General features: G+C 44.1%; 2 protein-coding genes across 6 annotated transcripts in view; one reads left to right on the top strand and one right to left on the bottom strand.

The window, feature by feature from the left end:
- Positions 1–9118, top strand: part of LOC110525022 (cyclin-dependent kinase 17) — a 46751-nt gene extending 37633 nt beyond the window's left edge. Inside the window, exons 5-16 of the mRNA XM_090234468.1 lie at positions 1200–1325; positions 2268–2324; positions 2853–3062; positions 3439–3501; positions 3839–3962; positions 4232–4352; positions 4669–4766; positions 5400–5505; positions 6431–6473; positions 6837–6927; positions 7160–7237; positions 7454–9118. Coding sequence (XP_090090594.1) covers positions 1200–1325; positions 2268–2324; positions 2853–3062; positions 3439–3501; positions 3839–3962; positions 4232–4352; positions 4669–4766; positions 5400–5505; positions 6431–6473; positions 6837–6927; positions 7160–7237; positions 7454–7491 — 1155 coding nt within the window. The 3' untranslated portion in view covers positions 7492–9118. The remainder of the gene's footprint in view (positions 1–1199; positions 1326–2267; positions 2325–2852; positions 3063–3438; positions 3502–3838; positions 3963–4231; positions 4353–4668; positions 4767–5399; positions 5506–6430; positions 6474–6836; positions 6928–7159; positions 7238–7453) is intronic.
- A 1887-nt stretch (positions 9119–11005) lies between these two features.
- On the bottom strand, positions 11006–23095 carry LOC110525034 (ETS domain-containing protein Elk-3). Of its 5 annotated transcripts, none has more exons than XM_090234492.1 (6): positions 22624–22974; positions 16919–17127; positions 16387–16470; positions 15234–16103; positions 13409–13531; positions 11006–12051 (listed from the first exon to the last, which is right to left on the bottom strand). In XM_090234492.1, exons 4-6 carry the CDS (start codon positions 16032–16034, stop codon positions 11953–11955), a joined length of 1023 nt encoding a protein of 340 aa, XP_090090618.1. In that variant the 5' UTR covers positions 16035–16103; positions 16387–16470; positions 16919–17127; positions 22624–22974; the 3' UTR covers positions 11006–11952. The 5 variants fall into 5 exon arrangements, with proteins under 5 accessions (XP_090090618.1, XP_090090615.1, XP_021460670.3 ...); XM_090234489.1 differs by having other exon boundaries at positions 11006–12792; positions 22624–22966; XM_021604995.3 differs by lacking the exon at positions 16387–16470 and having other exon boundaries at positions 22624–23095.
- Positions 23096–26250: the final 3155 nt, after the last annotated feature.

Here is a 26250-nt window from a genome sequence, read left to right on the forward strand (position 1 = left end):
TACAGGAGTCAACGCCAATAAATTGTAGATTATCTCAACACTAGGTTTATATGAGTCAACACTGGTCATTTGTTGAAAGTTTCAGTACTTATGGTGTTGCATACAGTAGATGTAGTTGAATGCTTCCCGGTGTGACTTCAGTGTTGCTTCAGAAGGGGTGGGAGTGGATTTTACACAGGCAAAGATATTAACATTCAGTAATCTAACAAATAGAGGAATTGCATTACGGGAAGTTATCCAGGGTGGATGGGTGTGTGTGTTTTAGTAGTTTTTATATAACACATCATCAGGCTCATGTTTTGGGACAAGGCTCCTCTGGGGATAACATGATCCCATGTCTGTTACACAGCCTCAGGGGCCACCCTTCATTACACACACACACACACAAACGAACCAGATTTTCCCAAATTCGGTCCTGGGCCCCCCTCTGGGTGCACGTTTTGTTTTTTTGCTGTAGAACTGCACAGCTGATTCAAATAACCAATCAAGCTTTGATGATTTGAATCAGCTGTGCAGTGCTGGGGCAAAAACTAAAACGTGTACCCAGAGGGGGGCCCAGGACCGAGTTTGGGAAGCCCTGGGCTAATGGAGTCTAAAGTAGGTTGTTCAATGAGGCTAGCAGCGGCTGTGTTGGTCCAAGGGTCTCGTCCACCATTTAGTTTAGGGTCCACAGTATTTGTTTGGAGCTTGCTCTGTTTATCTAAGGTTTAACACTGTGTGTTCAAGATTTACACTAGCATGTTTACTCACTGTTTTTACCATCTCTTTCTCTCTGGCTGGCTGTCTGTTTTTTCTTTCTCTCTCTCTCTCTCTTTCTCTCTCTCTTTCTCTTTCTCTCTCTCTTTCCCTCTCCCTCTCTCTCTCTTTCCCCCGCTCTCTCTCTTTCTCTTTCCCCCTCTCTCTCTCTTTCTCTTTCCCCCTCTCTCTCTCTTTCTCTTTCCCTCTCTCTTTCTCTTTCCCCCTCTCTTTCTCTTTCCCTCCCCCTCTCTCTCTCTTTCCCTCCCCCTCTCTCTCTCTTTCCCTCCCCCTCTCTCTCTCTTTCCCTCCCCCTCTCTCTCTCTTTCCCTCTCTCTCTCTCTCTTTCCCTCTCTCTCTCTCTTTCCCTCTCCCTCTTTCTCTCTCTTTCTCTCGCTCTCTCTTTCTTTCTCCCTCTCTCTCTCTCTCTCTCTCTCTCTCTCTCTCTCTCTTTGTGTGTGTAGGATCTGAACAAGCGTCTGTCCCTGCCTGCTGACATCCGTATCCCAGACGGTTACCTGGAGAAACTACAGCTGACGAGCCCCTCTTTTGACCAGCCCCTCAGCCGCCGCTCCCGAAGAGCATCACTGGTGAGAGACACACACTGGGGAGATGTGAAGGATGGGGGAGATGGAGGGAAAGGAGAGACATATATATACATATATATAAGCCCCTCCTTCGACCAGCCCCTGAGACGCCGCCTCTAGGAGAGAAACCGAGCAAAAGAGAGCGAGAAATAGACAGACAACATGTCGATAAAAACTGTGTGAGAGAAGACTAAGTCAATCAGGAGAAAAACAGATTGAGAGAGACTTTTGGGGAGAGCGAAAGAAAGACCAAGAGAGACTGAAAATGAGAGAGGGCTCACAGCTGGACTGTCTCTTCTACTCTGCCTGTTGTCATCTGTTTACATCTAGCCTCAGAGTGACCTGCGTCAGCACCGCTGCATAATTGTGCTCCATGTTAGTGTTTATGCTTGGGGCATCTGTCAGCGAGCACACTGCATAATTGTGTTCTGTGTGTGTGAGTGAGTGTATGTGTTAATGCTTTTGCCTCTGTCAGGATGAGAAGAGAGGAACAGTACGGTTCTCTGTTCTGTTGAGAGAATCACATGCTTCCACTCACATGCACCAAACGGCCTCTCCTCTGCTCCCTCTCGTGCCATAAAGGCTAATGGTCCGTCCAGTGTTAGATGGATTTAGCCCCAGTCTGTGGAGGAAGGGAAGGGATGGAAACATATAGAGCACGCACATACATGTGTACGCACTCACTCACTCACTCACACTCTCTCTCTGACACACACGCACACGTGAGGCCGTTAGAAGGATTTGTGAAGTGTGTGCCTGCCTGCGTGTGTGTGTGTGTGTGTGTGTGTGTGTGTGTGTGTGTGTGTGTGTGTGTGTGTGTGTGTGTGTGTGTGTGTGTGTGTGTGTGTGTGTGTGTGTGTGTGTGTGTGTGTGAACCCGTCACTGCTAACGAGGACATAAGCCTCATTTAATAATGTTGTTTACTCCTTTCTTTTTCTCTCTTAGTCAGAAATTGGATTCGGCAAGCTGGAGACCTACATCAAACTGGACAAATTAGGAGAGGTGTGTGTGTGTGTGTCTGTGTCTATATGTGTGTGTGTATGTCTGTGTCTATCTGTGTGTGTCTGTGTCTATCTGTGTGTGTGTGTGTGTGTCTGTGTGTCTGTGTCTGTGTGTGTCTATCTGTGTGTCTGCGTGTCTGTGTGTGTCTGTGTGTGTGTGTGTATCTGTGTGTTTGTGTGTGTTTCCACTCCCAAATCTCACGCTATCTTAAAGGCCACACCTGCTAGTTTCCCATGGTCATTAATTAGACTTAGACACTCAGTCATTGCCCCTTTACCTGGTCATTGAATTAATAGAGACCTTGACCTCTCCTCTTAGCTGATAATCAGTGTGTGAGGGGATCCGTTTGAGCAAAGCACAGAAATCTCAAATGATCTTGACCCCAAAGTAAGTGAGGTCTCGCTTTAAAGTTTCTCACCCATCTCTCTATCCATCCCTCTCTCCCTCCAGGGGATGTATGCATGCTAACGGTGTTTAAGGGGGGGAGTAAACTGATAGACAACCTCTCTCTCCCCTCTCTCCCCCCAGGGCACGTATGCTACCGTGTTTAAAGGAAGGAGTAAACTGACAGACAACCTGGTGGCTCTGAAGGAGATCAGACTGGAGCACGAGGAGGGAGCACCTTGCACTGCTATCAGAGAGGTGTCCTTACTGAAGGACCTGAAACACGCCAACATAGTGACCCTGCACGACATCATCCACACCGACAAGTCCCTGACGCTAGTCTTCGAGTACCTGGTGAGAACAACATCCTCTTTCTGACGCCTCATATCACTGACGATAGAATATGATGTGACAGCACATGATAGTTTCAGGGACAGTACAGCCTGGTCCAATCAATCAAATCAAATGTTTTTTTTCTCACATGCTTTGTCAACAACAGGTGTCGACTAACAGGGAAATGCTTTCTTATGGGCCCTTCCCGACAATGCTGAGAGAAAAACAGAAAAAATTATAGAAATACGAGGAATAAATACACAATGAGTAAACGAAAACTTGGTTATACTCACAGGGTACCTGTACCGAGTTGATGTGGAGGGTACGAGGTAATTGGGTTGTGGTGTTTCTGAGTTGCTGCTTCGTTCAGTGACTCATCTTGTCTTCTCTCCTGCAGGACAAGGACCTGAAGCAGTACATGGACGACTGTGGGAACATCCTGAGCATGCAGAACGTCAAGGTGAGTGTCTACAGTACACTACAGGCTTGCCTGCCAAGGCCTCCCTGTTTCCACAGAGACCAGGCTCCTTCTGTAGTAGAAAACATCCTCGCTCTGCTCTCTGCTGGTGACTAGCGCAACGTCAACTCGAAGAATTGAAATGTGTCACACCTCAAATGGAAGTTCTCTCTGTAAAAATAAAGTCATTGTTATCCAATGAAGATTTTTGGGAAACTACTACACTCTTTCCCCCCACTCACATAGCTTAAGATAGAAAAAAATAATTTTGCTGGTGTTTACACAGTTGCGAGTATCTGGCTGCCTTGAGAGAGCTGACATCTTGGTTGTTTTGGCTCAGATATTCTTGTTCCAGATCTTGCGAGGGCTGGCGTACTGTCACAAACGGAAGGTTCTTCACAGAGATCTGAAGCCTCAGAACCTGCTCATCAACGACCGAGGAGAGCTCAAACTGGCAGACTTCGGTGAGAGATCTGTTCTCATTCTACCCTGGGTTCTAGGGGTTGAAAACGCTGGTTGTTCCTCAAGTACGCTTTTCACACTATCGTGCTAACCTGAGCCGTACTGAGCTGGCTCGGATGTTTTTCTTTTCATATGGGTCTGGTTCCAGCAACTATGGTGGAGGCGGAACCAGGCCAGCGCAGTCCAGGTCAGCTTGGCATGATTGCTGACACTGAGCCTGTCTATTCAGTAAAGTCTGACTGAAATGTCCCTCGTTGTTATTTTGTTCCAGGTCTGGCCCGGGCCAAGTCAGTCCCCACTAAGACGTACTCCAACGAGGTGGTGACGCTCTGGTACCGGCCTCCTGACGTTCTACTGGGCTCCTCAGAGTACTCCACACCGATAGACATGTGGTGAGTGGGCTGAGGTGATCTAGAACCATGAGAGAACCAACATAGGAACCGTGAGCGTTGCTTGAGGGCGATAATGAGCCATTGATCTTTTAATCTAATCTGAATGATATATATGCAAAACTGAAAGCCATCTTGACTCCTATATCTATCACACTTTTGGCGGTCCTTATGTTACGCCCTGAATAATGAGAATAGCCATGCACCTAATTTACAGTGAAGGGCAGGGATAGTTAAGTGAAATAGACTCCCCTAATAAAGACATGCATTGACTTGTTTTACATCTATTTGAACCCTAACCTAATCCATCTGACCCCAGGGGTGTGGGGTGTATATTCTATGAGATGTCTGCCGGGAGGCCGCTGTTCCCTGGTTCGACTGTGGAGGACGAACTGCATCTCATCTTTAGACTGCTGGGTGAGTGCTACCGCTGGGTGAGTGCTGCCACCTGGTGGCGGGAACACAAATACCACATGACTTGCTACGATTGAATCAGTTTGCTCTCTGCTCTCTCTTGCATATGTAATTGAATGTTGTGCACTGTTGTGTGTTGTTAATCATTTTAGTTTGCTTGTATATGTCACAGCACCACACGTACAATTGTCTTTGGAAAAGTAGTTTATCTAAGTCGATTTTTAACCGAGGCAGTCATCTTTTATGATTAAAGCTCCAATGCAGCCGTTTGTTTTATCTCAATATCAAATAATTTGTGGGTAACAATTAAGTACCGTACTGTGATTGTTTAATTTAGCTAGCACTGTCTTGGACTGGTCTGAGTGAGGAGAGGAAAACAGAAAATTTGCTGTTATTGACAGAGGTTTGGAACTGCAAACTCCATCCCACCCAAACAGGCTGAAATTTCTGGCTGTCTTTTCAAGCGGCTCTTACACTAAAAGGGCATTATCATAATTCTCACAATTTCACAGTATTATTCCAACCTCATAGTGTTGGAATGGATATAAAGCACAGGAGAATCATGTTTTTGACTGCACTGGGTCTTTAAGCTCTCCTGCATGTCTGAAAATCTTCTCCCCCACCCCCCTGAACCAGGCACACCTACAGAGGACAGCTGGCCTGGGATCGCTTCCATGGACGAGTTCAAGTCCTACAAGTTCCCAAAGTACAAGACACAGCCCCTTATCAACCATGCACCCAGGTATGTAGGGCTGCCTGCCTGGGGTTGGAGCTAAGAGGGTTAATATGAATAAATATGGTCCTAACAACATCTCAAATTGTCATCAATGTATGACTAAGTGAACATTTGACTTGAATGTAAGTTAGGATTTTACCCCTTATCAGACGCCTTTTCCAACGCGATATCCACAGATTCCCACAAACAAGTGGCTACACCACGTCTCTTGTCAGCTCCCAAAGTAAATGGCTTATGTGTAAAATCCAGGTTTCTTTTTTAGTGAAGTACCTTGGCCGTTCTGCTTTCAAAAAAAGACTTTGTAAGAGAAACGTTTTCTAAAAGTGTGTGTATGCTGTGCTTTTGTGCTGTGCTGCTTTCTTGTGTGTTTGTGCTTCACTTCCTGTGAAGTAAATCCTGTGGAATAGTCAACTCTGCTTCCTTCCTATAGTTTGCTACACCACTATGAGTCACTCCCACTGATCTAACACCCCTCCCTCAGTTCTCTACCCCCCCCCCCCCCCCACTCTCTCTGTCTCTCTGCCTCTCTTTCCCTCCCACTGATCTAACACCCCTCCCTCAGTTCTCTACCCCCCCCCCCCCACTCTCTCTGTCTCTCTGCCTCTCTTTCCCTCCCACTGATCTAACACCCCTCCCTCAGTTCTCTACCCCCCCCCCCCCCCCCACTATCTCTGTCTCTCTGCCTCTCTTTCCCTCCCACTGATCTAACACCCCTCCCTCAGTTCTCTACCCCCCCCCCCACTCTCTCTGTCTCTCTGCCTCTCTTTCCCTCCCACTGTCTTTCTCTCCCTCTGTTTCTCTCTCTCCTATCCCTCTGTTCTCTCCCTTGTCTCTTCCCCCTCTGTATTTCTCTCTCTCTCCCTGTTTCTCTCTGCCTCTCTCTCTCTAACTCTCTCTAACTCTCTCTCTCTCTGTGAATCTCTGTTCTCAGGTTGGACACTGACGGCATTGACCTGCTGCTTTCATTTCTAAAAGTGAGTTCCACTGTAGTTGATTAGGGACGGATAACAACAACAATCGTCTGAAGCGTTGCACCACTGTTCCAACATTCGTATCTGAAAAACAGCAACATGCTGTTGTTACATTGGGACAATGTACTTGCACAAAACTGATAGAATTGTAAGGGAAAACTTAGTGAACATAGGGTCTATCCTAACTTCACCCGAAGGCAGATGTGTACAGCACATGATTTAATTCATATTACTTAATATTTAGCTTCCTGTAGGCAGGAGTTGATTTGCAGAGTGGTGATGTTTGTCTGTCACATGTTCTCCAATAGAGGGGCACACACACACACACACACACACTGTAATGTTTCTCTGTCGTTGCTTTTCCAGTACGAGTCCAAGAAGCGGATGTCTGCAGACGAGTCAATGAGACAGCCCTACTTCAGGAGCCTGGGGACGCAAGCATACACACTGCCAGAGAGTGAGTGATGAGATGGAAGCAGGGCTGGAGACTTGGCAGGCTCTGCTTACTGTTCTAGTGATATTAGTCTGCAGTCTGCACACTCAAGTAGTCAGCTGCAACTGTGTAACAAAGCCCGGAGTGTTCTAAATATGGAAATCTAATTGTTCTGGCTATGGTAATGCTGTTCTGCGGGGTGTGGGTTCCTTATCTTTTTTCCTTTTCTCTCTTTTTGTGTGTGTGTGCGTGACAGGCATATCCCTATTTACGCTGAAGGAGGTCCAATTGCAGAGAGATCCTGGCTATAGGAACTCTAACTATCCCGAGTCAGGTGAGTGGAGTCCACCAGGGATCAATATTAATACTTATTATGTTTCCATTTTTTCAAAAAACGATTTTTTTAAAAAAATATTTCAATACACATTAATACCTTGAAAAGGGTGTTTTATTTATTATCACCTAATAGTCTTCATTAACCTAGTGGTTAATGATAAAACCAGTCCCTTAAAATGATTCATTTGTGCTTTGCTTTTGTTTTATCTCTCAGGCAACGGCAAGAACAGAAGGCAGAGCCTGCTCTTCTAGGTTCCTGTTCAACAGCTAACTGTATAGTCATGCAGACAGAGATAGTTCAGTCCCAGAGATGGATGTCTACTAGGGCCAGGGGGGTAGGATACCCCCCTCCTCCCTCTGTGTGGCCCCCCCTCCACCTGCCAGGGTCCCCTATCTACACTACAGTTTGGCCCCTGGGGTTCTGGCCCAGTGAAACTGGCCCCATATAAGAGACGTTTATACATTTATATTTATTGGGGAAGAGAGAATTTGCTGCTAAAAATCCAACTACTGTCTAGAAGATTCTAACTGGCTCAGTCACTTTAAAAAAACAAAAACATGCAATGTGTATAGATTTTTCATTATTTTGAAGTGGTGTTTTATTCGTTTTGTGATTTTGTCATCATTCATCTCTATTATTTCCACCTCAAAACTCCTCTGTGTGTGTGTGAGTGTAAGACAGACAGACGGACCCCGACGGACCCTGACCCGACCGACATCTTCGCTGTTGCAGTCTGACGTTTTGGATTTTCTCTCACCTGTTGACGTGCAACGGGGATGTATTCAAACGTCATCCATATTTCTGGACCTTTCATTTCACAAGATACTGTTGAGGCCAGTTCAGCCCTGACCATATCCACCTGCTGTCAACCTGAGATACTGTACCTCCATTTTGATAGAAGATATGGGAACAGTGATTGGCTTTGGTGAAAACAGGTTCACATAGTTGTTAGAACTGGAGCTTCCACTGTACTGCATTATTTAAATTTCAGATAATATATCAATATGACCTGACAATCTAATACCCTGCACAACGTGACTACAGTGTACCGTGGGCGACCTGGAACGCATGATGACAACTCTTCTCTCTTACTGCACCAAACTTCCTGTGTCTGTCATGAAGGGTGTGTGAGCGGAGCTGAAATCCCACTGCACTGTCCAGCCACTGTCATCCATCCATCCATCCATTCATTCCCGAACCCTCCTTCAACCATCTGTAAAATGGTTCCTTATTTTGAATTGCATTCATCATAATTGTGTTGCACGCATGCTCTGTATGGGAAAAGAAGCACACATACAGTCACTGAACTTCTCGGATGCTTCCGAAATAGCATCCTACTCCTTATATAGTGCACTTCTTTTGACCGGAGCCTATGTGCTTCTAGTCAAAGGTAGTAGAGTATAGGGTGCTATTTCGGATGGAACCTTCCAATTATATTCAGGGTGCTCTTAGTACTCGTCCACGGCCCATATTAATGAAGCCTCTCAGAATAGGAGTGCTGATCTAGGATCAGTTATACCATTTATGATCGTAATGAATAAGACTCTGGGTACTCGGCTCTGTGCGCTCCAGCGGCTCGGAGAAGAGACTGTGAGTAACATTTCATGGACAGGGAGGACCTGATCCTAGATCAGCACTCCTACTCAGAGACGCTTTATGAATACAGGCCCAGTTTTCCTAGTGAATACAGTACTGAGTTTGCGTACGGTCTACTTAACAGTGTTACCTGTTACCTTTTATGATACTATTCCGTTTAGGTTTATTTGTGGATCATTGTTATTGTTGGTGTGGCATATTGTTGGGATGCCCTCCTTATATTTGAGCTTGATTAAAAAAAAAAAAAATCTGAGAAAATACAATTAAACTGAAGATGAAAAACACTTCTCCTTCTGATGTGTTACTTCTGCTCCATCTGTTCCTCTAGTTAGCCTCTATCCCAGACAGACAGACAGACACATACAGTGGGGCAAAAAAGTATTTAGTCAGCCACCAATTGTGCAAGTTCTCCCACTTAAAAAGATGAGAGAGGCCTGTAATGTTCATCATAGGTACACTTCAACTATGACAGACAAAGTGAGAAAAAAAATCCAGAAAATCACATTGTAGGATTTTTTTATGAATTTATTTGCAAATTATGGTGGAAAATAAGTATTTGGTCACCTACAAACAAGCAAGATTTCTGGCTCTCACAGACCTGTAAACTTCTTCTTTAAGAGGTTCCTCTGTCCTCCACTCGTTACCTGTATTAATGGCACCTGTTTGAACTTGTTATCAGTATAAAAGACACCTGTCCACAACCTCAAACAGTCACACTCCAAACCCCACTATGGCCAAGACCAAAGAGCTGTCAAAGGACACCAGAAACAAAATTGTAGACCTGCACCAGGCTGGGAAGACTGAATCTGCAATAAGTAAGCAGCTTGGTTTGAAGAAATCAACTGTGGGAGCAATTATTAGGAAATGGAAGACATACAAGACCACTGATAATCTCCCTCGATCTGGGGCTCCACACAAGATCTCACCCCGTGGGGTCAAAATGATCACAAGAACGGTGAGCAAAAATCCCAGAACCACACGGGGGGACCTAGTGAATGACCTGCAGAGAGCTGGGACCAAAGTAAAAAAGCCTACCATCAGTAACACACTACGCCGCCAGGGACTCAAATCCTGCAGTGCCAGACGTGTCCCCCTGCTTAAGCCAGTACATGTCCAGGCCCATCTGAAGTTTGCTAGAGAGCATTTGGATGATCCAGAAGAAGATTGGGAGAATGTCATATGGTCAGATGAAACCAAAATATAACTTTTTGGAGGACAAAGAATGCTGAATTGCATCCAAAGAACACCATACCTACTGTGAAGCATGGGGGTGGAAACATCATGCTTTGGGGCTGTTTTTCTGCAAAGGGACCAGGACGACTGATCCGTGTAAAGGAAAGAATGAATGGGGCCATGTATCGTGAGATTTTGAGTGAAAACCTCCTTCCATCAGCAAGGGCATTGAAGATGAAACGTGGCTGGGTCTTTCAGCATGACAATGATCCCAAACACACCGCCCGGGCAACGAAGGAGTGGCTTCGTAAGAAGCATTTCAAGGTCCTGGAGTGGCCTAGCCAGTCTCCAGATCTCAACCCCATAGAAAATCTTTGGAGGGAGTTGAAAGTCTGTGTTGCCCAGGAACAGCCCCAAAACATCACTGCTCTAGAGGAGATCTCCATGGAGGAATAGGCCAAAATACCAGCAACAGTGTGTGAAAACCTTGTGAAGACTTACAGAAAACGTTTGACCTCTGTCATTGCCAACAAAGGGTATATAACAAAGTATTGAGATTAACTTTTGTTATTGACCAAATACTTATTTTCCACCATAATTTGCAAATAAATTTATTAAAAAACCCTACAATGTGATTTTCTGGATTTTTTTTCTCACTTTGTCTGTCATCGTTGAAGTGTACCTATGATGAAAATTACAGGCCTCTCTCATCTTTTTAAGTGGGAGAACTTGCACAATTGGTGGCTGACTAAATACTTTTTTGCCCCACTGTACATACACACATGCATACACACCACACACACACATACACACATACATACATACTGTACATCGTATAATATTGAATTGTTAGTTAGATTACTTGTTGGTTATTACTGCATTGTCGGAACTAGAAGCACAAGCATTTCGCTACACTCGCATTAACATCTGCTAACCATGTGTATGTGACAAATAAAATTTGATTTGATTTGATAATATGAAGACCAGAAGGCAGAGTTGCAGCATTCAATGCTTCAGGTTTATTCAAAACAACAAGACTTTTCACCAATATAAAATGATACAGAATATATACTGCATAACAAAAAAACATTACAAAGTGTTACAAATCTTTTGCAATTGATTTGGAATCTCCTCTTTATATAACTTTTTTTCTTTTTTTTTTTTTTTTAAGAAGGAAAAATCGAACATTTTGAAAAGGCACAGCCGGTACTATTTGAAAAGCACACTGCATATAATACAATTCAATTCAATGGAAACAATGTTTCACATTCTGTTATGAAAATCTTTAAAAAAGACGACAAGAAACAATTTTTTTACAAGATTAAAACAACCAAGCCCTGTGCATGGAGAGGGAAGTTGGTAGCTGACATGTGGATCCTGTCTTACATGTTGTTAAACATCGCTAAGCTATGCTTAACTAGCCTGGTCCTAGACCTGTTTGTGCTGTCTTGCCGTCATCTTCCTTGTCACACCATTTGTCAAGATGGAACAAACAGACCTAGAGACGGGCTAACCCCAACTACTGTCCACTTGGACAGGGTCCTGCTGTGGAAATGCACTTAATTATGACACGCCAGAGGTCTCACAGACCTCATGGTGTATGGCTTTAACCGAGTGCTTTCAACAACGCACCTGGAATTGTAACCAACTTAAGTGCAATAAAAAGTGAGGTCAACATGCCATGTAAATGTGGAGTCAATCATGAGTATTTACACCGTCAAATAATTTTGCAGAAACTGAAGGCTAATGATGAAGATGATGATAATACTACTACTTATAGATGTGGATGATGTGGAGTTTTTGAGACCCCCAAAAATCAAAAGCAAGTTTGCCTGTAAAATAAACAGACGACTAATGAGGATTTTATAGGCGATGAGAAGAGATGCTTGATGAAGATGGTCAAAGTAGAACCAACAGGCTGGTTTGGGTTTTGAGAGTCTGAATCAGGACTTGTGATTGGCAGGGGACAGGAGCAGGGGGGAGGGGGACCCATCCAGGTTTGGCAAGGGGACAGGGAGGTGTCCATTCATTAGACTGGGAAACTGTGGAGAGAGAGAGCGGGGGGGGGGGCGAGGTGGAGGTTCAGCCAATGCTACTGCAGTGTCAGTATGCTGTACATCCCAAACTTTCTAAAACTAGTGCTTGGCAAACAGAAGTGTGGATGAAGAAAAAAGAGGCGTGTACACTGTATTTAATGCTGCCCTCGAGTGCTTTATCCCTTCCAACAAATTCACCATTTTTTTCACTTCGCAGAAGCCTTTGCCAGGTCTTTCTGCCAATGCTCCTATCACGAGAGGAACTGTAGTGTTGTCACTGGCCCAGTTTCCCGCTTTCCTGTTGTTCTTATGTGCCTCTTCCTTCCTTCCCTTCCTTCTCACTCCTTTCTGATCGTTTCTACCACAACAGGCTGTATGGAGGGAGAAGTGAGTGCATTGTACATAAAGAGGCCACTTAGGCTTGTGTGCGTGCGTGTGTTGATGGGAGCAGAGGGGGCTAGCTAGCAGCCTAGATGCACAAATGAGGAGCAGGTCTACGTCCCAAACGGCACACTTCCCTACATAATGCACTACTTTTGTTCAAAAGTAGCATACTATACAGAGGATAGGGTTCCATTTTGGATGCAGTCCAGGATCCGCCCCCTCAGAAACCTGTCCACACTGTTCAGTCTGCCTCGGCTCCCTTGGGCTCAAACAGGAAGTATTCACAGGATATCCTCTCCCTCTCTGCATTTGCAGGGTCCTGAAACGGGACACCTCCGGAACCGCTGGACTGAGGTATACTGACTTGAGAGACGAGAAAACTTCTCCTAATGTAACAAACCTCGCCAGGTCAGACTCTGTTATTGCAGTCAAACTCAGTCAGTAACAAAGACCGCTCATGTCGCCTCATCTTGTTGTCTACTTTATACACACACTAAGTACCCCATAATAGAACATCTGAAAAATGACCTGGAATGTAGAGTAACAGGTAAGTGTACTTAAGATCAAATGGATAAAGAGGGACGTGGAAAACGTTTCGTGGCAACATTACCAGGGCAGGTCAAGGGTCTTGAGAAAGGGAGACATGGGGAGAAAAGCCAACATTTATTCTACCTGACACACATTTGCATACATTATGCTGTTGGATGGAGAATGTCAACAGATAGAGGAACAAGTCTTTGGGAGTAAACAAACAAGCTTCGGCGAACAAACGAACAGTCCACTCAGCACTTCTCTATTCTTTCCCCTAATGTCTCCCTCCCTCGCTCCTTCTCTTTCTTACCTGGAACAAGTGATCAATGCCCTTGCAGCCGGGCCGGGCTCCAGAGTGGCTACGGGGACACAGACTGCTCTCTCCCTTCCTTTATCTCTCTCCCTCTTTCCCTCTCCCTCCCTCCCCTCTTTCCCTTCTCTTGCTTACCTGGAACAGAGATCCGTGTCCTTGGAGCCGTGCAGGGCTCAGAGGGGCTATGGGACTAAGACTGCTCCAGAAGTGGATGCCTGATAACAGAGGGCTGTGAGCCAGCAGCAGGCCAGACGGAGTCTAGGGAGGGAGAAGGAAGAGGGGGAGGGGGGTGCAGAGATAGTAAAGAGTATGTGAGATTTGGATCAGTGATAATAACAGCAATGATGACTGTTTGAAATGAAACCACTTCTTCACTTGAGGTTTAATATATTTTGAAAGTATTATTCACTTTTTTATAAGGTGACTCAATGTGAAAACATCCTGAAACTTAAAATGGTAATTTCTCTCAGCTTGGTGTTATTATGAACAGCAAAAACAAATGTCTGTGGATTCTCCTTTTGATACAGGGGTGAGGTAGTGGGGAGAGGGGTGATGTTGTGGATTACGGTTTCACTCCTTAGGCATCACAGCCCTTCCTTGGAACGCTTGTAGAGGCTAGAGAGCACCATATGTTCAAATCAATTCACCTCCAGAGAGAGAAATAAGCCTGTTTTGTTGGGGGAGCAGAGCGGAGGGACCCTGCCTGGTCTGCCTGCCTTTTCCTTCACTATTAATGGAATGATTGGAGCATATGGCATCAATTAGGGCCTCTTCCCCTCTTTCTCTGTCTTTCTCATTTTTTTTTCTCTTTCTCGCTCCCTCTCTCTCTAATGAGGACAGGATTTGTATAAATCTCGGGTTTTTCCTCTGATCTCACTTTGCACCCCAATAAACTGTTGGTGTTGTTCAGCTCTGTTGTTGCTGTATAGCAGGGTTCCCCAACTGGCGGCACGCGGGCTGAATTTGGCCCGTGGGCGTTTTTTATTTGCCCCCCCCAATTCTTAATTTTTTAATTAAAATAAATAAATAATCATTGTTGGACAAAAACAACTGTAAGAACACCAGGAAATAATCTCCAAGTGACATTATTTTAAGAAATGGGTTACCAAGAATTCCCCACATAATAAAGAGACACGCGATTGTATACAAATTTTAGCAAGGTTTGAAATTATTACATTATATCTGTTTGAGCTTCAATTTGCAGTCTACAAATGATTTGTAATTGTTCTGGCCCACCCTCCATCCCCTCATGAGAAAATCGTCCCGCGGCTGAATCTAGTTGATGATCCCTGCAGTATAGGCTGTATCTCACTGTGTGCTGAAGTTTTCTGTTCTGGTGTAACGATGATGCAAATGTGGTCTAGCAGGGATAATGATATCTTTTTAACTAAAATAAATACATTGTAAAAAAATGTTTCTTGTGATGTGGATTTTCACTGCTGCTTGAGTTGGAAAGCAACTTTTTAACAGAGAGTATGCTCAATAAAATTGTACTGAAGAGTGGTCCATGATCTTCCATGGCCCATATCATCTATAAGTGTTTCCAGAGCCAGACTGTAACCAGTGGCAGAGCCTTGCTACTTTAGCTGGGCTTTGGGGAGACTTGATGACCTCAGGTCTGGATAAGATCCATGGCTCTTTCTCCTCTGTCTAAAAATCTGTCCTCTCCTCGTCTCCTTTCCTTAATCTACACTGATTGGAAAAGACTGAAAACAATCATATTGGGAAGTCATTATTAGAACAAAAGGTGATCCCTAGAACCTAAGCTGTTGGCTTCTACCTGGTCAGTTTTTTCAGTTATTTTTTTGACAATTGAGAAAATATATAGCCCATCCCCCCCATGACCAGGCAGGCAACAGTACAGATGAGATGGAAACAGAAAATCACTGCAACACTATACGCTTTAGATAAAAGCTTCTGCCAAGTAGCCTATAACATGCTATATAGCAGTAGCATTCACCTGTGCAGTGAAGAAGGCCGGGGTGAGGGACCCGGACGGCAGGGCGGGACTGTTAAGGGCTATGGAGCCAATGTCACTTCCTGTCAGGAGCAGGGAGGGGGCAGGAATCTCTAGGGCTTTGGGCTTCTTTGTTTTGGGTGGGAGTCCATGTTCCCTGTATCCATGACTACTACCACTACCCCTACTACCACCACTGGTCCTCTTCTCCGGAGGCTGCAGAGCCCTCTCTCTCTCTCTGTGCCCAGAGGAGAGATTCAAGGGCTGGGCCCCCTGGTCAGAGTCCTCCCCCTCCTCCTCTTCAGCCTCTGGGCTCCAGCCTCCTCGCCCTGGTCCCGGCTGGGGGTTAGGGCTGGGTGGGGAGGAGGACGGGGAGCGCCGGTGGTGATGGTGGTGGAGGGGGGAGGGTTTAGATGGACTGTGGATGCTGAAGGATTGTGATGAAGGCTTGATGTGGGAGGGTGAGGGTGGAGTTCTCTCTGTGGTACCAGCCCCGAAGCGGATGACTCCGGACCGGGCTTCATCCTGCTGTCTCTCCTGCCTCTCCCTCAAGGCTCTGAGCAGCTCCTCTGGAGGATGATGGAGGGAGCTGACGCTGAAGGAGGAGTAGAGACCAGAGCGGAGGTAGTCGTTACGACACGCAGCCTGCTGAGCCGCAGCAGCCGCCCCCAACGCTGCCCCCACGGCTCTTCTCTGCTGCTGTGCCTCCTCCTCTTCCTCCTCTACGTCTATGTCCTGGACGTCATCCTCATGGAGGGTCACCATGCCGGACGTCAAGCCCATCTCTACCGCCGCAGGGTCCATCTTCAGGATCTCCGGGAACGAGACAAACTTGTAGACAAACTTCTGGCCGATCACTTTCTTGATGATGTTCTGGAACAGAGAGGAGGGTGGGATTAGTGTGCAGGTTGAACCTTAAAATGACCCCCTGATTTACCTAGTATTTTCTTCATACATCCTATTCCTTCGTTAATAATCAAAAGCTCTATTACACATTTATAAGCTGATAACAACAATATACATTTGAACTTCTCTTGTCAATGAATAACAGAACCCTGAATGTTCCGTGTTGATGGGGCCATTTTGATTTCACCACATTTCTGTCATAGAAATATTCTAGCAAAGCCACCCAAAAGGATTGCAAAATGGCCCTTACATGTGTTTGAGAGATGCATCACTGTATATGGCTGTGCTGTTGGTAAGGTGAGAAGAGGAAGTGGAACTATCTCCCAGTGTGGATCTTTGGGTTGAAAAAGAAGAACAACTAAGTGAGATTGTCCCCCATGTGAGAGTGTTTAACACTGGTGTGAATGGGCTCACTCAAGTAATGTTTTGAGAAAGGTCACATCGACCCAAATGTAAAAAATGTAAAATTAAAATAAAAACGTTTATAGATACTTGTGTGTACTTGAGAACAATGTCTGAAAGAAATAGGCTACTTAGAACCAAAAAATCATCTGGATGAAAGAACCTCTCCAAAGAAACCTTTTGAGAATCCTTTTTTTTTTATATAAGAATGTATTGTGACATGATTGTAATCCACCTTGCCATAGTAGTATACGAGCGCTCTTGCTTAGTTTCTCATAGTTCATGTCGGCCTTGTTATGTATGTGTGGTACAGTTAGTGTAGTGTCTGGGTGGTGTTGTTATGTGTGTGTAGGCGTAACTCCAGCGAGAGTGTATTGCACCTTGTCATAGTAGTATCTCAGTGCTCTGCTCAGCTTGTCGTAGTTCATATTAGTCTTGTTCTTGCGGAGCCCCCACAGCTTGGCCACCTCCTCTGACTTGAGCAGTTTGAACTCCCCGTCAGTGGATGTCCAGCAGATCAGGTGCTTGTGGCTCTGGTCCAGGAGAAGTTGCAGCAGGAACTGCCACAACGTGATGGCGCTGTCCATACCTACAGCAAGGGTTAGAAGGGCTATGGTTAGAAGGACACACCCGACATCCTCTATAATGGGACTGCGACAACATCAACATCACGGCAGGGAAGCCTAGTGGTTAGAGCGTTGGACTAGTAACCGGAAGGTTGCAAGTTCAAATCCCCGAGCTGACAAGGTACGAATCTGTTGTTCTGCCCCTGAACAAAGCAGTTAACCCACTGTTCCTAGGCCGTCATTTTTAAATCACCAACATCAACAATTGTTGGCAAGTTCAAGAACTGCCACAACCTTGATGGCACTGGTCATACCTAGAGGGACATGAACTATCTGCCAGTGGGGACCTTTCTCAAACACAACTGACATCATCAACATGGGACCAGGGTTATGGTACTGTTCATGGGCGGCGGTAAGCCGGCTAGCCACTGGAGAGTGACGAACAGCCACTGTAAGGTGTCTATGTATAACATACAATTTTCTGTTGTTTCTATAATGGATCAATAAACATTTACTGTATTGTACACCTAAAGTATTATCAAATATTTCTTTACAACTAAAACAAGATAGACCATAACCTGTTGTTTCCAATGGGAACAGTAGGCAGAGCCAAGCATGAGCTGGCGAGATCCTATTGGCGCATTATAACATGCGTCTGTATATTTCCGTTAGGGAACACCTCTTCTGTGAAGTCCGATTGTGCAATTCAATTCGCCTTTGCACTCCTTCTAAACAACGCGATTTTTTGCAAAGGGTAAAGTCTACAAAACTGAATCCATTCTGTTCATAACAGATTTTAGTTTTGGGAACAGATAACTGTATTGAGATCAAATGTTTCATCGATGAGAAAATTTGCAGAATGTCGGCCAACATCCATCTCGTTCCATCTTCTCCCACTGCCGGGGCACTGGGCTTCCTCTCACTACCATATTTGGTAGTGAGTGCAAAAGCCAAGCGGACGCTTCACATTTATACCTCCGGTGAAATATCTCTCTCATTGTTCTATCTGTGGTATTACATTGTAGTAGCCTGTACTGTGATATGTGTAATGTAAAGAAAAGTCATAGTGTGGAATATAGCAGTACTGATTAGCGTGGAGTGTAAAGTAACAGGCTAGCAGATGAGAGAGAAAAAAAGAAAAAGAAAAGCAGGAACAACAGCTCAAACCAGAAGTATGTGCGGTCCAACCTGGCTGAGGCTACAGGAAGTATGACGGGCCCAGAGAGAGAGAAAGAGAGAGAGAGACCAGGGTGGGTTTGTCGTTCAGTAAAGGAATGTGTATCCCTATGAGCTCCTGTCTGCCTGGTAGAACCGAGACTAGCACACAGACTAGTCTGATCAGAAGTAGTGCACTTCATAGGGAATTGGGTGCCATTTTGGATATTACCTGGGAAATTGGTCTCATCTGTCTCTCTTTCAACATCTGAGACAGGCAAGCTCAATGACTGTTGTTGTGATGAGAAAAGTGAAATGCCAGTGACCCTGATCAATTAATGCCTTATCAACTAAACACACACATCCTGTACACCACACACGTACACATACACACCCAGACACATGTACGTACAAACAAACGTACTTACACATGAACATAGTACACACACACTTACTCACACACACATACGTACACACACGTTCATAGTACATACAGTGCCTTCAGAAAGTATTCATACCCTTTACTTATTCAACATTTTGTGGTGTTACAGCCTAAATTCAAAATGGATTAATTTGATTTTTTTTGTCACCCGTCTACACACAATGCCCCATAATGTCAAAGTGAAAACATGTTTTTATAAATGTTTGAAAATGTATGAAAATGTCATAAGTATTCACTCCCCACTCCCCTGAGTCAATACTTTGTAGAAGCACCTTTAACAGCGATTACAGCTGTGAGCCTTTCTGGGTACATTTCTAAGAGCTTTCCACACCTGGACTGTGCAACATTTGGCCATTATTATTTCCAAAATTCTTCAAGCTCTGTCAAATTGGTTGTTGATCATTGCTAGGCAACCGTTTTCAGGTCTTGCCATAGATTTACAAGCAGATTTAAGTCAAATCTGTAACTCGGCCACTCAGGAACCTTCGCTGTCTTCTTGGTAAGCAACTCCAGTGTCGATTTGGCTTTGTGTTTTAGGTTTTTGTCCTGCTGAAAGGAGAATTGATCTCCCAGTGTCTAGTGGAAAGCAGACTGAACCAGGTTATCCTCTAGGACTTTTCCTGTGCTTAGCTCCATTCCGTTTCTTTTTTATCCTGAAAAACTCCCCAGTCCTTAACGATTTCAAGCATACGCTTAACATGATGCAGCCACCACTGTGCTTGAAAATATGGAGAGTGGTACTCAGTAATGTGTTGTATTGGATTTGCCCCAAACATAACACTTTGTATTCAGGACAAAAAGTGAATTGCTTTGCCACGTGTTTTGCAGTATTACTTTACAGGATACATGTTTGAGAATATTTTTATTAGGTACAAGTTTCCTTCTTTTCACTCTGTCAATTAGGTTAGTATTGTGGAGTAACTACAATGTTGTTGATCGATCCTCAGTTTTCTTATATCACTGCCATTAAACTCTGTAACTGTTTTAAAGTCAACATTGGCATCATGGTGAAACTCCTTAGCGGTTTCCTTCCTCTCCGACAACTGTGTTAGGAAGGACGTCTCTATCTTTGTAGTGACTGGGTGTATCAATACACCATTCAAAGTATAATAAACAACTTCACTATGCTCAAAGGGATATTCAGTGTCTGCTTTTTTCTTTTTTTACCCATCTACCAATAGGTGCCCTTCTTTGCAAGGCATTGGAATACCTTGGTTGAATCTGTTTGAAATTCACTGCTTGACTGAGGGACCTTACAGATAATTGTACATGTGTTGTACAGAGATGAGGCAGTTATTCAAAAATCATGTTAAACACTATTATTGCACACAGAGTGAGTCCATACAAATGATTGTGTGTCTTGTTAACCACATTTTTACTCCTGAACATATTTAGGTTTGCCATACAAAGGGTTTGAATACTAATTGACTCAAGACAGTTCAGATTTTCATTTTGAATTCATTTGAAAAAATGTAGAAGAACAATATTCCACTTTGACATGATAGGGTATTGTGTGTTGGCCAGTTTCATTCAATTTGAATTCAGGCTGTAACACAACTAAATGTGGAAAAGGTCAAGGGTTTTGAATGCATTTTGAAGACACTGTACACACACACACACACACACACACACACACACACACACACACACACACACACACACACACACACACACACACACACACACACACACACACACACACACACACACACACACACACACACACACACACACACACACACACACACACACACACACACACACACACACACACACACACACACACACACACACACCCCAACCTGGTCTCAAAGCATTTTCATATTATTCTGTACGTAAATCTGAGACACCCCAATTTAGTGAATATGTTACGTTTTGTATGGTTACATAAGACAAAAAAAGGTGGTTACTTAAGGCAAAAAAAAGGTTGGGGTGGATAGATGGGCATATGACGCGAATGTCTAGTGAGTTCAAATCTCACCACGGACAACTTTTGCATTTTAGCTAATGAGCAACTTTTTAATTACTTACTAATTTTTAGCTACTTTGCAACTACTTAGCATGTTTCCCCAAACCCTAACAATTTTAGCTAACCCTTCACCTAACCCTAACCTTAACCCTTTTAGCTAACCATTCCCCTAACCTTAACCCTTTAACTTAACGCTTAAATTAAACCTTAACATTAACCCAAACTCAAAATCCTAACCCCTAGTCTAGCTAAAGTTACCACCTAGCTACAATTTGTAAAATATCATACGTTTTGCAAAATCGTGACATATCTTATGTTTCGCAAATTCGTAACATATTGTGCATTTTGCAAATTTGCAACATAATACGAATCGTAATTCGTAACATATCATACGAAATGGGTGATGGACATCCACAAATTAATACATACCATACCATACGAAACACAACATATCATACTAAATGGCATTTCTCAGATTTACATACAGAGTAATATGAAATGCTCTGAGACCAGGTTGAAACCGTCCTCCACACACACTGTCAAAGCTGATTCAACATGTTTCTGGCACAATCGATCCCTAGTGTTTTCTATCTGCCATGTGACACACACAAAACTGTCAAAGTCAGGACTTCCTCCTATTCTACTTTCAAGGGCATATGTATGGTAGGGAGGGGGGGATCCCGCACTATGAGGCACATTTCCCCAATCCTCTTCCACTTCCGACTCTGCCTGGGTCATGAGATCAAGTCAAACTGTCCTCCCACTCCACCCCTGGGACATATACTGGGACAACACATTACTGTTTGGTAGAGTGTTCTATGTTCAAGGTTATTTGAGTTGTACTATCCACATCACCTCAGCACTTATTACAACACATCTGACATCTTTGTAATAAGAATCATGGTTCTCTGGTTAGTCAGAGTTCTTGTGTACTAAATTAATCAATTTTATTTAACTTTTGACATTAATGGCATGTTCTAAAACGCCCCTGTCGCACCTCCCTTTCTTTCTCTATCTCCCTCCTGTCTCTCTCTCTCCCCTTCTCTGATGCGACAATTGCGACAGCCAGCCCCTGTCCCTTCACCCTAGCCCCCCCACACAAAGCTGTGAGTTGTGAATATCCTTTGCCTCTTTTGCAGATGCTCAGAGTGTCGCCTACGATTGAAAAGTCACACTGCTGGTGCGCCGCCGTACAAAGCCATCCAGTGTTTGGGGAACGGAAACTCCTAATGTGATTAGGTGCTGTGTGCAGACATTACTTAGCCATGACTAAATCTGCTCTCTTCCTGTTCACATTCACAGTCCGTCGCTGGAATATCCAACCAGACATCGCGAGCAAGCGCCGTAGTCTTTGCATGGCTTCAGAAGGCGAAGCACAAGCTGCTGTATGTTCAGTTGAATCTAGGTAGCGCTGTTGTACCTCATTTTTTAAATGATCTATTTATATGTCTGTCTGTCTCGTTCTCTTCCTTTAGAATAGACTATTCAAATATATTTCACAAGGGAGATAGGATTATACGGAGTAGAAATAAGCAGACTCTCCAAGACTGTCTATTTCTTTTTCGGCCTTACTGATTCATTTTCAAGATGTTCACTACCAGACAGATTCAAACCGGAAGCTCTTAGAAATGTGGTGTACTCCATACCAGACAAACCAGAAACTTTTCCTCTGGCATATTGAGTTTACAGTTGAATAAATAGGAATACACAGCAATGTGAATAAACAGCAACAATTACGTACAAGTTTATGTCCGTCGAACTTTGGTTAGGCTACAAACAAACTATGTCATTCTCCTGCTCACACCAAATATAGACTATCATCTACAATAACAGACCTAATACCTAATTCAACCACTCACATTCAAATGTATGTCCCCTTTTCTCTATCAAAGCCATCCATAAAAAAAACATAATAACCTAATAATAAACGCTAATCCCTTGTTTTCACATTACCTGCGATACCTTGTTTGCCTTTCCTTCCCCTCCTTGCAAAACTTTTATGATTAAATTGGTATGATCCCTTGTTTTTCCATGCTGACTGTCGTCTAGCTAGGCTACACAGCTCTGCTGGACTGAAATAAGATCCAGGCTTTTTTTTCTTTTTTTTTTGCAGGAAGTTGGAGCAGGCAGACAGAGAGCCGGCCGACTTCCTCTCCCCTACGATTCCCCAGGCGGTTCACCGTCTGTGTAAATACGCTTTACTCCCCTCCTTTCTCTCTCTCTGTCTCTCTCTCTGTCTCTCTCTCTTGGCTCTCTCTTGGCTCTCTCTCTCTCTCTCTCTCTCTCTCTCTCTCTCTCTCTCTCTCTCTCTCTATCTCTCTCTCTCTCTCTCTCCATCTATCTACTCGCCGATGGCCATGGCAATATTGTAACTCTCCAACTACTCTACATTTGATGTGACGTCATGGCTAATTCTAACGCATATGAGTGTGTGAGAGAGAAAGTTATTGAGGTAAAATGGGATAGTCTGTAGTGAATAGATTGTTTAGTTAGGCTTTATTCTTTACTATTGGCACTGATTTAAAAGTAACACGTTAACACGATGTCCGCTGCTCCAGGTTGTGTGCGTAATGGTGCATAATTGTCAGGGCAGATACATTGATTTTGGAACTAGCTTAGACCAGAGTGGGCGCATAGGGCAAATGTCTAGTCATCCTCTGTGACAAACATCGATTTAATACGTGACAGCAAGCCTATTGAAAACCATAGCCAACATTTGAAGAAATCATGATTAATGGGGTTTGGAGTCAAACGCCTAACATATTCCCTGTAAGCCTGTTTTTCTTCTTCTCACAAACAGAACCTATGTGCAGATAAATGGAATAGGAATACCGGAAGATAACTGACAAATAAATAGGTGTCAATTAGACACCTACAAAACGAGAAAAATGGCTGCAATGCCTACAATTTCAACAGATTTTTTGATAAAATTACCATGGTGGTTTTTTGTTATTACATGTAAGCTTCAGCCATTGGCAGTAGGCTACCACGGAGCTATGGAAAATATACAGCACACCAAAACGTTTCTTTGAATCCAGTAAATTCCACCGCACCATGGAGAAAGGTAAACAATGAGGCGTGATTTGCTGTTGCCTTTGCTCCCTGAACCTGAACCTGGTACCTTGGATAGCGACGCTCGGGAATCATTTTACTACAGTAACGGAATCGTTAGTGACGCGCCTCGCTATGCTGTTCACATTCGGGACGAATGGCTGGCGATTCCCTGTCTGGGACCCGACCTACACTATCCAATGGCTGGGGTATGAGGCGCTCAAACGCTACACCAAGAACATGCCGTGCAACGGGGGCATGAAGGCGGTGAAAGACATTCGCTTCCTCGCGAGGAGGTGCAAGGCCAGGGGCTGTTGGACGGTGATGACACCATCCATCAAATATGTCCTCTAATACAATGACTTTATCAAAATTGGTAAATAAACTAAAAACCCTTATCAAATAATTTGTTGCGTATCAATTACAGTAGTTGGGAAAATTACTAAAGAAGGTATAAACATGGAATAGAACAACTACTGTACATATCCCTAGGGGAAACGAAAACATGACCCTGTTCCACGTGTACTAATAAAATGAATGCGATATAGAAAAGTGTAGGGGATAGAGCCAATTAAGCCAGCCAGCAGGGTGTGTTTCTTTTGAATATTGTCTATGACTGATATTATCTGTTGTGCAGTTCATATTGTTATAATACAATTTATACAATCTATTTGTAGCTATCGAAAGGGATGACATGTCTCCAGACTTTGTTCCATACCAGCCTGGAGTTTCACACCTCTATCCTTATTGTGCTTGATCAACTGCTGATGTAAATAGTCATTTTGGATTGATATTAGATACAGTGCATTCGGGAAAGTATACAGACCTCTTGACTTTATATTACAGCTTAATTCTATTTTTATTTTTTATTTTTTAAGAAATCCTCAGCAATCTACACGCAATACCCCATAAGGACAAAGCGAAAACAGTTTTTTTATTTTTTAATTTTGCTAATTTATACATATTTAAAACAGAAATACCTTATTTACATACAGTATATAATGAACCTTGCACTTATTTTAACATACTTTAGCATATTCAATACACTGATGGTAAACACCAGATTTGCCACGCCTTTTCCCGCTCCCCCTCCCTGGCGCTCGAGTGCGCCAGGCTGCCTATCATTACGCACATCTGTCCCCATCATTACACGCACCAGCGCATCTTTGGACTCACCTGGACCCCATTACTTTGTTGATTGCCACTCCTATATCTATCTGTTCCTCGGTTTGATCCCCGTGTCAGCATTAGTGTCGCTATGTTTCCCCTGTCCAGATGCTGTCCTTGTTTGTTTCTTGTCGGTTATTCATTAAATATCCACTCCCGGCCTCCCGGGTGGCGCAGTGGTTAAGGGCGCTGTACTGCATCAGAGTCCCTGGGTTCGCGCCCAGGCTCTGTCATAACCGGCCGCAACCGGGAGGTCCGTGGGGCGACGCACAATTGGCCTAGCGTCGCCCGGGTTAGGGAGGGCTTGGTCGGTAGGGGTGTCCTTGTCTCATCGCGCACCAGCGACTCCTGTGGCGGGCTGGGCGCAGTGTGCGCTAACCAAGGTGGCCAGGTGCACGGTGTTTCCTCCGGCGCATTGGTGCGGCTGGCTTCCGGGTTGGATGCGTGCTGTGTTAAGAAGCAGTGCTGCTTGGTTGGGTTGTGTATCGGAGGACGCATGACTTTCAACCTTCGTCTCTCCCGAGCCCGTACGGGAGTTGTAGCGATGAGACAAGATAGTACAACAATTGGATACCATGAAATTGGGGAGAAAAAGGGGTAAAATTCAAAAAATAAATAAATAAATAAAAATATCCACTCCCTTGCTTCTCGTCTCCCAGCGTCTGTCCTCACAAGATTAAAGCTATCCTGGGTATAGAATAATCAGAGAATTAACCTATATGCAACCATCTTTCTGTCTCTCTGATTGTCTATGGAGCCACTAGGGTTTGGCATATTAACTCGGACTGTCATTCCTGTCCACAAGCTACAGTACTCTCTCCTTTTTCACTGAACATTTTCTTACGATATTGGTGCATTATTTGGCCATGTGTTGTATTCCCATAGGGAGCTATAGGAGAATCTGGTGCGATCACACTCTGCAGGTTAGTGACCTAATATATAACATAGCTACAGTACATTGATATCTAACTGGCCCAAGTTTTCCACTAAGAAAGCACATAGCTCAAAAACCTGATTTCAAATCATGCAAATTATGTAGTTTTGTAATTCTTGAATATTCCCTATGCACATATCCATTCTTATATATTCACTTTTATTTTCATTGGTCTGGTCTATACCATGGACAGAACATCAGTGATTTTAAACTTCCCCATTCCACTCTGGTGTTTATGTGTGGGCAACCCACTTAATTAACCCAGAGAGGACCAGGATGTTGTTGAGGACCAGGATTGCCTTCCATGGGAACAGGTGGAGGCAGCTAGGAGAGCAGAGGCAGCCGGAGAGAGTAGCCGGCGATATGAGGGAACACGGCTGGCAAGGAAGCCCGAGAGGCAGCCCCAAAAATGTCTTGGGGGGGGGAAC

This window comes from Oncorhynchus mykiss, chromosome 1 (genome assembly GCF_057628025.1).
Source record: "Oncorhynchus mykiss isolate SJ-2025 chromosome 1, ASM5762802v1, whole genome shotgun sequence".
Classification (NCBI taxonomy): Eukaryota; Metazoa; Chordata; class Actinopteri; order Salmoniformes; family Salmonidae; genus Oncorhynchus; species Oncorhynchus mykiss.